This window comes from Glandiceps talaboti, chromosome 19 (genome assembly GCF_964340395.1).
Source record: "Glandiceps talaboti chromosome 19, keGlaTala1.1, whole genome shotgun sequence".
NCBI lineage: Eukaryota > Metazoa > Hemichordata > Enteropneusta > Spengelidae > Glandiceps > Glandiceps talaboti.
In genome coordinates this window covers 16,715,676-16,730,305 of record NC_135567.1, presented here as the reverse complement: position 1 = coordinate 16,730,305, position 14,630 = coordinate 16,715,676, and the positions used below count along the sequence as shown (strand labels likewise).

Sequence of the window (14,630 nt, the reverse complement as noted above, 5' to 3'; positions counted from 1 at the left end):
ACGTGAACGTACGGTGTAAACAAACCCCTCGATCGTCGATCGCTGGCTAAGGTTATATCCACAATATGGCGTCACAGGCTCTTTCAAAGCTCGTGGAAAAACTGCTAGGAACAAACATTTTGTTTATGGCTAATAACAGCGCAAACATGGATAATATGAGAAACAAAACAATAAACAAAAATATATTTTTTCAAAATTGAATCAACGACTGCTGTAAAGTTTACAACGCATTGAAGTTTTGAAATTATTGTGAACGAGGCTATGACGTATCAGCCAATCAAATCAACGCGCGCAATCTCCCCAGTACTTCAAATGTGAAACGGAAGATGGCGGCCATGATTCACAAAGGCAAAGAAAATCGTTTTCGACAACTGATCATGAGAAGAGGTATACATCAAGACCTACTCATTTTGGTGATGAAGGTATGTTAATTTAACTGACGCTTTCAGAGCACATTATAGGCTCTGGTATTTTTTCTAAACGATAGAATCCAGGTCGTCTATGTGTAGACGTTATATCTTATTTATATTATAGTACTTGTGGCCGTACGATCGGAGCCTTTTCAGACATAGACCTAGACCTCGGTCCACGGTTGCATACATAGACTTCTACAACTGTTTGAAACTTCCGAAAGTTGTTTTTAAAGTACATCTGATATACATGTAATATTCAAGTTGGAGTGTCCACTTTGTCGATTGAAAGTAGGAAAGAATGCACTGCTTGCCTGGTGCCGTGTGTAAACTGGAATTAGATTACACCCCCCCCCCCCCATGATTTATCGTGTAAAAAATATTAGTTTCTCGTCGAAAGAGTTCCTATGTACCGCACTGAGTCTTGTTAGAAAACAGTGGCAAATTAATTTATTCAATTAAGATATGGAATGGAACAATGTTGGAGTGTTTTGTAGAAACCAGTGTGTCACAAATCATTTAGTAGTAGTATTAGTACACCCCATGGTCACAGCCACGTGCTCTGTCATGTACATGCAGAACACTTTTCACCAACTTGAGGTCTGTCCGTATGTATGTATGTATGTATGTATGTATGTATGTATGTGTGTGTGTGTATACGTACATGTATGTATGTATTTATTTAATAAGGGTATGGACTTTCATTTTAATCAAAGATTGTCATGTTTAAAATGCTTCATATTGATGTATTTGTGTATTCATTACGTTATAGTGCAAATTATAGAACACAACACCTATTTAGTTGTAAGGAGAGAGTAAGAATATGGAACTCTTGTTGAGGCATTGTGGCCATCAGACAAGCAATATTAATTATACTTGTCTTATTCTAAGTAGAAATGTTAAGTGTTAAGTGAGACAATGTGGGAAGACTGCGAGTTCATTATTTTTTTTATAAAGTTTTTATAAAGCTGTTCCTTAATTATGGCTGCTCAGCCTCTGATGTACTTTTGGGAAGTCTGATAAAATGTATTCACCTAGGGTGTACCACTGTTAACACACTACAAGAATATACATTTTGTAGATTCTATTTACCAGTTGATAATTTTTGTTTTGCCAAAATTAGTGTTACTTACATGCATGTTTTTATTTGTTGCATCTTAGAGTAGAAACTCAAGATGACTTTAGAAAAAGCAGTGTCAACATAAAAGTACAAAAAACAGAAAGTGGACAAAGAAAGCAAACTCCAGCAGGACAAAAAATGGAACACATGCAGCACAGCAAAGCAATAAAGCAAAGACTGACAAAGATAGAGAAATTGCTGAAGAGAAGCAAGCCAAACGCCTAGCAAAGTTGTATGGCAACTTTAAAAAGGATGAAGGAACAGGCCTACTTTCAAAGGTACTAGTAACTTTTTTAATCTGTTAGTGTATAAAAACAAAACAGAGCAATATAATTGCCCAAGAGGAGCAAATAGTAAAAAGACACAAGACAGTTGGCATTTCTATAGGGACAAACAATAGATTCTTTGTTTGTAGCATGTAACTGTTTATTAGAAACAAAAGATAAAATGAACTGTGTACCTCTCCCTTCACATTCATAACAAACATTTCTTTTGTTAATTGATTGCTCTTGGTTCTTTCTTTGCAGTGACTTTCAGGAACCAATGGATATTGATTGATCTGATTCTGATCCTGATTCTGCCAAACTGATGATGTAAACTGCCAAAGTGATGATGTAAACTGCCGAAGTGATGATGCTAATGATGAACACAATGGCTTTAGCTTATATAATGACTGAAAGTGAAATAATGTCAGACTCTGAATCTCCAGCAACTGTTGAAAGCCAAACTCAAATTGCCAGAGCTCTTTCACATGTATGATGTAGGTGATTCTTTAGATTTGATTTGAAGAACCCCATCATTAAGGGACATATATTTTTTGTCTTCTAATCAATGGATGAATACAGGTACTATTGTTAAACTCAGGTATGTTGGTACTGTCATTTCACTACAGACATGTCTCAAGCCTTTTAGTTATTTTGGAAAAAAGCAATAAAGTTGCTTCTTGTTTTCATTTAATTCTTCTTCTGCATGATTTACTGGTTGCAAAAGTATGTGCCTGTGTGTGTAGTATGTACATACATACATATATGTGTATCCCCTAAAACATGTAAGTGAACAAACTTTGTGAGTTTGTGAAACTGACATTTTTTAAATATGTTTCAGTGGGAACAAGCATTCAAATCAAATATGGTCAGTCCTGATATACATTTGTATGTCAAATATATTTCCCCAACGTGTATAAGCATGTTTTAAGTGTCAAAATTAATATGGTTTAAAACATGTTTAAAACTAGTTTCAAATGAGTTGACTAAGGACTTCTGACAAGTTTAAAACATGAATGAAACACTCAAAACTGATCAGACTTGTTTTGAATTAGTATAGAACACTTTTTAAACTAGTGGATTTTTAGTAAGGAATTCCCCTTTTGCAGTGTGCCAATGATACCTGTCAGAAGTCTGCTTATAGTCTTTCAGCAGTTTGTCACAATGCTGTCAGAAGGCTGTTGTTTGTCTGTCAGGTCTGTTAGTGGTCTTTCAGATGTCTGACGATAGCCTTACATAAGTCTGTTATAAAGCAGTTGAATGTCTGTCAGGTATTTACCTGAGCTGTTGAGAGCTGTTCTCTGCAGCTCAAATCTAATTATGTATGCACAAAAATCAGCCTTCCGGCAGCTAACTGTCAGAAGTCTTTTTGAGAGCTGCTGCAGCTCAAAAACAGCTGTCTCATTTCGGTAAGGGTGTGTATGTATGTATGGTATGTGTGTATGTATGGCTGTGTGACACCCCCAGACTTCAAATGGGGCAGTAAAATAAGAGCAATAATTCTCTCCCCACCCCTTGGCTAAAATCTTGATCATAATTAACACAAAAAACAACAAACACTCAGCACACTTCTGTTTGTTGAAAATCCCACCTCATTTCTCTTGATATGGTGTACAATTACAGCAAATGTGTTACCATAATATCAAGTTTGACCATAATATCAGCTATTTTACTTTTTCTTTCACAGCCACGACAAAACATATAAAGAAACAGGCACTACGGTCGATGAAAATTTACCAAGTAAAACCAAATTGTATTTACAAAATCCCTACCACCCACCCAACCCGACAATATGCATACATTGTCCAATGAACTTCCACACACCAAAGCTTGGTATAGCGGGGCAATAACAATACCATTAAAGTGTGAACTGTTACACTATGTGATCAACTGACTTGGGTTTGTATTACTACCATACAACAAAAGATGCATGATACGATGGTGTGCGTCATGAAATTTAACGAAGTGTCTATAATACGCTCAAAAGTGAAATGTGGTACATATGTGTAATTTGCTTGCATGAGTGGAGTGTACACTCTGTTGGCATGCGTGATGAGGTGTAGAGTTTACTTGCATGCATGGAGTGTACAGTTATACTTGCATGTACGAGGTATGTACAATTTGCTTGCAAGTGTGAGGTGTGTATAGTATATTTGCATGTGTAACGAGTGTACATTCTGCATGCATGCATACACGAGGCGTGTATGTACTTTGTTTGCAAGCGTGAGAAAGTTTACGGTGTGTGGCCCGCTAGAGTACAACATAAATTGTCCATTTTATTCTAACGTTGACTGAATAGTTCATTGTGTGAAGGAACTGAACTGACATACAGGAGCCGGTACCGTGTCTTGATCTTTGCAACAATGTGAGCCCTCCAGCTATGGGCAGAGTCATTCTTTATGGGGAGGGAGGGGGGAGGGGGTGGCTTGATTTAATGGATAAATAGAGGAGAGGGCAACAAGATTGATATACCACAAATTCATTTAATGATCAAAAACTGATGAAACCATGGCGATAGAAATCAACTCATCTAGATAAAAATAGTGACTTTATACTAAGATATCACAAGTTATTTTACATAATTTATTTGTATCACACCTTATATAGTATTGACTCGACTCATTACAAAATCATACACACGACATCCACTTTGGCTTCTAACTAGTCTTATGGGTTGGAATTAGAACCCCCCCCCCCCCCAATTATCCAAGTGAACTCTCCCTATCACACATATCATATATAAACACAATCATATTATTTCTCTTTTTAGAGCGGTCAACTTTGGCACGAAAAATATTTATTTTCAATTTGTATGAATAACAGGGATTTCCACATTACCCCCTCCCCCTCCCCTTTCAAGTTATTATGCATCTTACCCCCTCCCCCACCTTCAAATTATTATGCATTTTATCTCCTCCCCACTTTTAAATTACTATGCATCTTTATGCTACATTGATCACAGGGTGATTAGAATCACACAACAGAGGAACCGCTATCACCCACTTGTGTAATCTACCACATTGAAGAATAATAGTTTTAGTTTGTATCTATCTTAGTAAACTGAAGGCTGGGTTACAAGTGTCATAGTCTTATTGTTTCATTATCAAGGAGTCAAATTCGACAAGTTGGAGTAAAAAATAGTGACTTTCCATGAATGTCAGTGACTCACAAATTATTGGACCAGGATTTTTGCTACCTAGGGTCTTGAAATCATGGGAACAGAAATCAGGAAATCTGGTAAAAAAGTTTTCCATACATTATACCATGGTGTTGTTTGGGAACCCAGGTAAATTGACAGGGGAATTCACTCAGGTAGATTTTACATACTTACTACCCTTAACAAAAACACTGGTAGGGAACCCTGGTAAAATGATTGGGGAACTCAGGTACTAGATTTTACCTACTTACCACCCTTAACAAAAACACTGGTAAAGAACCCTTGTAATGATGAGAACTCAGGTAGATTTTACCTACTTATCACACTTCGCAAAAAACATTGGACCAATGAACCCCCCCCCCTCTATTTGACGTGAACCCTCCCTATCACACCATACCCATTGACGTCAATCCCTTTACAATGTAAACACACTGTCCAATTATCTTTCTTTTCAGATTCCCTCACCAGTCATGAATAACGCACACAAATCAAAACTCTTGAAGACTGTCTGTCAAACACACACACACACACACACCAGACTTCACTAGTCCGTGTGGTATTTCCCACTAGATCTTAAGAACACTAAACCTGCCCGATTTACTACAACGACTACTTCACTACAACAGCTTTGCAAATAAGTAATCGACGATCAAGTATCCTTTTGGCCAGCACAGAAGTACATATGTCTATAGATATGCAAATGAGGTGTGACCTTACTCTGAGTGACTTTACACTGAGTTGACCCCATCGTAACTTGAGTATCTTAACGCCTAAGGGCTTGCAAGGGTAAACTTTGGTAAACTTTGATTACTAAATGAGGTTTTTCTCCCTCCAGACAGTAAACTTTTGTAACAAAATGCCAGACTGTTCCACATACTATTATTTTGACGTATGAGCTGTCTCACTTTCGAACAATGGACAATATTTTCATTCTACTGCTACATTATCTGTTATTTCTGGGTAATTTCATTCATGCTATGACTGGTATGAACTTTTTATCTCAAAATTAGAAGAAATAGTGAAACAATTTTGAAAAATTGACAAAAATTAAAAGCCCAAATTTTATACCTTTTGTGTGCAAATTTTACGTTTACATTGACAAGTATGGTCTTATATGTCCAAAACAAAAACATAATTCGGAAAGAAATTAGAAAAAATGAAAAAATAATGAATTGTATGATTTTTGGCGGGCATTTTAAACTTCCACGCTATGTTGCACTGCTGTATGTTGTATGTATACAGTATGTTGCTATGTACATGTACGCTAAACACTGCAATTAAACAAATGACATAAACTTAAAGTGGCCATATGGATGAGAATTGGGTATTTATTTTGGATATTTAATTCATAAAACAAAACAACTCTATAATGACTTCCTACTTGAATAATCGATGTGAAACAACATAGACCAAGTCCTCGTTTGTAACTCAATAAATTACAAAAGATTAATAAATGTATACAATGTTTGTTATTGTACGTACAATAACAAACTTTTTATGTTTGTTTAGCTTTTTGAAAAGTATTATTACAAACAAGGACTAATGTTGTTTCACATTGATTATTCAAGTACGAATTCATGATAAAATTGTTTTAAAAATTAAATATCCAAAATAAATACCCAATCATCATCCATATAACCACTTTAAATTGAGCCAAATAAAAAAAAGAAGTTTATTTGTGGTTATTTATAATTCAAATGATATAATATATATATATTCAATAACAACAAAAAATATTTTTCACCTTTCATTTTTCTATTTTGTAGCAATATAAATTTCAAACTATATCCCACAGTCTGAATTTCCAATTTCCTAAATTAATATGTGTAATATGACAGAACCCCATGACAGCAAGTGAAGTGTACTCGGGGTATTTGCACGAGCGCTAGTAATGTTCCCTGCTTCCGTACGCTCGTGACAGTGCAGCAGAAGAAAACATATGTTTATCTTCAACAGCAAATTTCCATCAAAATCATCAAAATCATACATCTCGATCATGCAATTTTGTGTGCAGCAAACTATTGAAGGTGTAATATACAATATAAGTATCTGTACTTCCAACATGCTGAGCCAAGTGTTATTAATCCAATTCAGTTGTTTACTTTCCCTGTTTGTAATGTAGGTTTCATTAGTCCATGGGCTGATGTCAACAGTTGTATATCAAACTAGTTCTGTGATGAAGAGTTCATCACACTCATACTGGTCTCATAGATGTAATCTGGTCTGAAGCTGTACGCTACAAATATACAAATGAAAGTTTCAGACAAAATTTCCCTTTACACTCAAAAGAAACGATTGTATTTATGTAAGAGTAACAAAAACAAGAGTGGAATTTCAACCCAATTGTCTATATTGTCAGCCCAGTCCAGGACAGTATCAAGTATCAGACATATCAAATCTCTGTGGTTGGTCACAAAGGTACCCAAGCATGACAAACTGGCATTACGTTGCTATTGTACGCCTTCTTGTCCCAAGTATCAATTTATACGATCTGACCGTTGGGTACAACATGGGTCATACAATTTGACTGCTAGGCTTTACATGGTTCATACACTGCTTCTGATTGAAGGCATACTATGTCAGACTGTCTTTGCTGTCAAACTGTCAAACGACCAATGGCCCTGATCACTTTGTCTCACTTTCGTACGTAAATTTGAGTGCGTTATTGTGAGGTGGTGATTACAAGAAATATTGTATGTTTACAACTACATCAATTGAATGGCATGGTTACTGCATCTGACGGTCCACATGTTAAACATTCTAAATATCACTGTTCCAGATCAGAATTTGTCACTTCAAGTTAAAGTGGTAATTACAGTTCATTATATTATTACAACATATGTCTAAACTTAAGAGCAGTGTGTCCTCTAAGCCAATTTGACACACCACTGACACACACAACTTCTAAATTCTAGTGACGCACCAAAATTTGGCGTTCCCCTATCTCTTATGTGGTGACTCACAAGAAATGCCAGTTTTTATCATTTTGACTCAAACAAACAAAATTTGGCGATCATTAGGGGGCACACTGTGTAAGGCATGTGGTCACTGCATCTGTCTGTTCCCCCACCCCTCTCCCACCATATCCCATCAAACCATCAAAATGTCACTTTTCCCTACCAGAATTTATCACTTGAGCAATTGTGATATAAAACTAAACAGACTGAATCTCATGAAAATAACAAATAAAAAAATTCACTTCAAAGATATTTTCAAGGTAGGTTTTTTCAACTAAAACAAAACGGTCCTAAAAGTACTTTTTTTCTCATCTTGCCTTGATACTAAACGTGATGACGATATCTCATCCTCTCGTCAATTACATTCAACTGTTAGTTGAGTTCCTAGTAAACTGAATGAACTAACCAATTACAGCTGCCTGTCAGTGCATGATGGATTCTTACTGACAGACGCTGTTCATTCTTTCCCCAGCAGGAGATTTAGCTAGATTTTTGATAGAATTTGTCCATTTGACTATATGTTAGACAGAGTATAGAAGTTCATGTATAATCAGTAACTAGACTAGCTGAAGAGTTCTCCCCAGGATAGATTACAAGGATGGCGGCTATTTTGCATATCAATTTACATTTTCCATACATATAAATAACATGGTAATTTGCATATTGGTTTGCATAGTAATCAGCATATAATATACATGTCTTCAACACAGGAACCAACTCTGACATGTTTATGTTAACACATACACACATGGACATTGAGGATCAGCCATTTCTCTTCATGTGAAAGTATTATTATGATTTTGTCATTCAAAAGATTACTAAAGCTCACGGATGGTAGAACACTTTTGAAGCACGGTAGAAACCTGTCAAGCATGGCGGCCTGGTTGGCAAGGATGGTGTTTGCACCATGATTTCTCTATAGTGGGGAGAACACTGTTAACTTCTAAACCATAACGTGAGTCGTAGCTGACAATATGGCATAAATCTCATACCTGTACAGACTAACGATTCCACAATAGGCAGTGAAATCCTACCAAACCACCCCTCTAACCTTGACAAATGGAACAATCCCACTATTTATTACCATCAACCCCTGAATAATCAGGGGGATGAAAGGTTCCTACAAGTGAAGTGCTGTGAAAGGCATTTCCTGTTCAGTTAAATAGGGCTTCACCCTCAAGCCAACAGGGACCGATTGATACAATTACTGATAGAATCAGGTCTCCAAATATTTTGCCTGGGGCACTAAATCTCTTTTGAAATCACTGAGTTGATTGTATTCGGTGGAAGTTTAACTCATTCGTTGGTGTACTAACGTCCTAACAGACTCCCCAGAGTACGGCGCTATTAAAATAGTAACAACTAGAAACGAAGACATTTGGGCGGAGACATTGTCAATGGAAAGTATGTCTGTTTCTACAACTGTTTTTTTTAGTGGTGAACACACCTGTACTTTTGTTTCCTGGGGTAGCTTTTTTTTTTCTTTTTCTTTTTTTGACAGTTAATGTGGAAATTGTCGTATTTTTTTGTCTGCTTTGTACAAAGGAATGGTCATTAATTGACCAAGGCGTGGTTAACAGACATGGTAGGCAATGCAATGTCTTTGCCGAAAGGGTTTGCAAAAGTACTGAATGTACTAGTATACATGTACTTGTTACGTCGTAAGGCTGTGATTTTCACCACATTTCTTCCTCTTTGTTACCCCTCGCTGTTGCAAGACTTTTGTCAGATTACTAAGTTAGTATTACATAGTTGTCTGGCTGAGCAAAATAAGAAGCACTGTGTTTTTGTTAAGGGTGGTAGTAGGTAAAATCTAGTTCCCCACCAGCGTTTTTGTTAAGGGTGGTAAGTAGGTAAAATCTACCTGAGTTCCAAAGTCATTCTACCAGGATTCAACCGGTGTTTTTTTTTTGTTAAGGGTAGTAAGTTACTAAGGTAAAAATCTACCTGAGTTCCCCAGTCATTTTACCACGGTTCCCTACCAGTGTTTTTGTTAAGGGTGGTAAGTAGGTAAAATCTACCTGAGTTGCCCAGTCAATTTAATGTGGTTCGCCACCAAAATTACGGAATGTATGTAACTTATGCAAGTTTATACCGATTTACCCCTTCATGTTACCAGGTTCCCAACCCTTTAGCAAAAATACTGAAAAGCCTTCATAGCTCATCGATGTTAGAATGACAGCTCTTACTTACGATCAGTGTAGATGTAAGCTATCATAAACACGGATCATCAATGTACACAAACTCCAGAAAAAGTTGTTCTCAACCAGGAAAAGTTATCCTACATGTATCTCATACAATGTATGGCAACTGTTATCACCTTGTATGTATTTGTAGATATTTACATAATATTTGCTTCGTGTAAATTATCTCAACTTTTATGCTTATCTCAATGAGGGCAAATTTACATATTGAATTCATTTGCATACAGTCAATTAGACTAATGTACGTTATCACTCCCCATTGCGACCAATCAAAGTACATTAAACATTTACTCTGTTAATAATCTTTGATGGTACTGAATGCAAGAAATAGGTACTGTATCATGGGTCTTTCACCCTTTCAGGACTAGAAACTTTCCCGCCAAAATTTTTGAACAAAAATTCTTGTTTCTCTGTAATTATTGGAAAAAAATCTACTTTATTTTAGACCAGAATTCAAGAAATATTACTTCCCAATGAAGTAATATTCTCTAGTTTTAGAAAATGTTCTTTAATACAATCAAGTTGCTATTTATTCCAATGTCGTCTCTAGGAATGAAAGGGTTAAACAAATTTAGGAGATACAGCAAATTTCACAAGATTTTACACTCTCTGAAACCTGTTTACTCAGACCACAATCTGTGATTCAGTATCACTGTCTTACTATATCAGTAATACTATTAGTAACAAAGGTAAACAAATAATGTACATGTACTTTGAAAATAATACACTCCATCTGATTGGTCACAATGTGGAATGATAACATACATCAGCTTAATTGACCAAATTCAAATGAAATCATTATGGCAAATGTACCTCAGTGAGATGACGCAGAGCAAAATAATTTGCAGCGGATAAATATCTAAAAACATGCATAAGGGGAAACTATTCCAGTTTAGACCCTTTCCTGTTACCTGGATGCCAAGCCCTCTGTGAAAATTCTAGTGAGTACTACCTCAAATCAACCACAGAGTGTAGAATCTAGGCTTGGCTAGTGATTCTACTGTACAGCTGCACTCGGTTGAAGCTAACAAAGAGTTTGTTGGGCATCTTGGCAATGCTCTATTACCCAGTACACCCATTCCCTAGAGCCTCATAAATAGAACACAATCATGTCCTAAATAATGGCTTCAGTTTACCAACAATACAACCTGTGTCTGGAAACCATTTGTACTTACAGTACATGTAATTATACTTGAAACCTCTGCCACTGTTATGTAACATTCCACAACAGAACTCAAAATTCTCAGTTAGTCCAAGCACACTATCAAACCTATGGTATCCCAGGGTTGTATCACTACCAGTGGTCAGCTCTGGTACTAGTACCAGTAGTAGAGGAATGTGGCCAGTGCTAGAAACTCCATGCCCCATTTTAGACCCAATTTGACCAAAAACCAACACCCAATTTTAGAACATTACAGGTTTTTAAATTAAAAGTTGAAGCTTTACACCTAAATATACTTTCCTTAGGAGGCAACATTTTGGGGGCAATTAATGGCAATTATGATTCGGTAAACATTGTATCTTGACTACCACATTTCTAAGATGGTTGTCTGTTAGTGTTAGACCATGAATAGAAAACTGTAGGTAAAATAGTTCACTTGGGAAAATGTGACTACCAAGGGAATAGAAGTTGAATTTAAGCCCTGAAAGAACAACCCAATGGCATACAATTGTTATGTAATGTGCCAAATGACATCTTACAGTTCTCTCTCTCTCTCTCTCTCTCTCTCTCTCTCTCTCTCTCTCTCTCTCTCTCTCTCTCTCTCTCTCTCTCTCTCTCTCTCTCTCTCTCTCTCTCTCTCTCTCTCTCTCTCTCTCTCTCTCTCTCTCTCTCTCTCTCTCTCTCTCTCTCTCTCTCTCTCTCTCTCTCTCTCTCTCTCTCTCTCTCTCTCTCTCTCTCTCTCTCTCTCTCTCTCTCTGTGCTAATGTTATGTATGTCTATGGGAAAATAAATGGTTGTTACGCAGTACCTTGAAAACAAAATAATGAACCCCAAATTTTCTTTTTGTTAAGAATATAAAAAAATCGCATCATCACACCACTTTAGACAAAATGTCCTGACCAGAAACAAACATTTTTTCTGTCTTAAAATTCTTAAATTTCATAACAGTACACACTTTATATAAACTATTTAACCCAAGCTTTGAACAGTAACACACAAAGTACATATACATGTTGTGTTCTACTTTCCAACATCTGGAATAGATTATTCCAATATCAAGGCACATCCCGAGGGCATTCCCATATCAAGGAATATCCCCAAGGGTACTTTTGTCAAACAGCTGACTTACATTGTGGCAGAAATTAAACAGTGGTTGACTTGAAGCAATCAAGGTTATCACATGATAATGAGGCAATCAAGTTAGACATATTCCATTACATAAACTAGTACACTTTATATACAAACTACCAGATTTACTCTATAATTTCTGTATTAGAATGATGACTTTCCCTATACGAGAGTGGAGATTGTTATAGTAATTGTAATGTGTTGTACAGGAACTAGTCTATGACACAAGGCAAGGGACAACAGTCGCTTGGGCCTCGACCACTCGGGCCTTCGGCCCTCGATATCAGTTTGCGATTAGACTAGTGTTGCGCCGGATCGGAGTTTAGATAAAACGTAGGGAAAAAAAGGTGCGAGCGACTGTCAACAGTCTAGACAAAGACATACCAGATACTCTGTAAAGCTGGAAATTTTTGCGAAAGACTTATTTCAATGGAAAACATAAAATGTAAATCTATGTAGAAATTAAAATGCCTTAATTATTGCATATGACCACAATATACTAGTCTGGTAATTAGTACAAATAAGTAGTGACTAAAATGCCTTCTTGCATATGACCATAATATACTAGTCTGGTAATTAGTAACAATAAGTAGTGACTAAAATGCCTTCTTGCATATGACCACAATATACTAGTCTGGTAATTAGTAAAAATAAGTAGTGACTAAAATGCCTTCTTGTACATGAACACACTGTACCAGTCTAGTAATTAGTAAAAATAAGTAGTGACTAAAATGCCTTCTTGCATATGATCACAATGTACCAGTCTGGTAATTAGTAAAAATAAGTAGTGACTAAAATGCCTTCTTGTATATGACCACAATGTACCAGTCTGGTAATTAGTAAAATTTACTCTAATTGAGAACTAACTTTTGGGTTTAAAATCATAATTTTTTTCTAGTGGTGCATACATCAAGATTTATGTAAGTACATCACAGTTTGAAATCTAACCCTGACATTTGAAATTATATCCGCTGGTATCTGATAATTTCTTTCGTCTGTTTACAATCAAAACTATAATTATCAGATAATGTTCTGCTCTTTAGAATTGTTTGTAGATAAGTCATGATATTTCTAAGATTATAATTTTCACTAGTAGATAGAAGACAAAATGTCAGATCTTAAGAAAAAATTTGACCCTGCATTTGATATCTGTATCTCATATCTGATAACATCTTAGGTCTGGTTATAATCACTGTAATGATTTATCAAATCCTGTCAATTTCATCAGATTATGTACGCTCTTTGGATGCAAGTCAAATTTTCTCTAGCCTTTCTTTATATTCTTTTCGTTCTGTTTTTCCTTGTGTGCTGTGTACTTCTTTGTTTCGTATGTAAATAAAAAAAAAATTCAAAAAAAAAAAAAAAAAATGTACATCGCAATCTTTGCATTTGCTTCACTAAATGTTGTCTCACTAACCACTGTAATGCTAGTAAGACATTTGATTATTTTCGCCATGCCCCTGATTGTAGTTATCAGCATGCATGTTTGTAGATATTTACATATTATTCGCAATATATGTAAATGTGTCCCTCTTGTGCTTATCTCAATAAGGGACTATTTACATATTGACTTCATTTGCATATTGACTTTTTTTGCATAGTCGATTAGACTGATGTATGTTACCACTCCACATTGTGACCAATTAGTTTGAGAGAATTTTTTTAAGATGAGTAAATCATAGATTTCAGATCAATGAATCATTGATTTCCGATCATTAAATCACTGATTTCAAATGAGTAAATCATAGATTTCAGATCAATGAATCATAGAGTTCCAATCATTAAATCACTGATTTCAAATGAATACATCGTAGATTGTAGATCACCAAATTATCAATTTCAAATCGATAATTCTATGATTTCGATAAATCACATGTACAGGGCTCTTACCTTGAGTTCTATCATTATCATCTGCTATCTTTGGTGAATGTGCTGCAGGACTTTTCTGCGACTTGTTGTGATGGTGAGCCATTCTCTCTGTCTCACTCTCAATTTATTCTATTCATGAATAACTTTGATCTGTAAAATTAAATTAAAATTGCAAGTTGTTAGGTTACGACCAAACTCATTAAAACCTGATGATGTCAGCTAACCGTTCATTGTTATTTTTACCTTGGTATTTTTGCTTGAATTAACCTTCCTGATACAGAGATTGAGTACCAATTTGCATGAATATTTTTGATCTGTAGAAGCTCAGCGTTGCAGCCAGCCTTTTGAAAGGGTGGGACA

At 35.9% G+C, this 14,630-nt stretch overlaps 1 protein-coding gene and 1 long non-coding RNA gene across 2 annotated transcripts in view; one reads left to right on the top strand and one right to left on the bottom strand.

The window, feature by feature from the left end:
- LOC144450068 (zinc finger protein GLI3-like) overlaps window positions 1-14,373 on the bottom strand; it is a 54,522-nt gene extending 40,149 nt beyond the window's left edge. Inside the window, exon 1 of the mRNA XM_078140635.1 lies at window positions 14,292-14,373. Coding sequence (XP_077996761.1) covers window positions 14,292-14,373 — 82 coding nt within the window. The remainder of the gene's footprint in view (window positions 1-14,291) is intronic.
- On the top strand, window positions 316-2,220 carry LOC144450214 (uncharacterized). The gene is made up of 3 exons (XR_013482210.1): window positions 316-422; window positions 1,572-1,808; window positions 2,058-2,220. It is a non-coding gene; the product is annotated as an uncharacterized LOC144450214 (long non-coding RNA).
- Window positions 14,374-14,630: the final 257 nt, after the last annotated feature.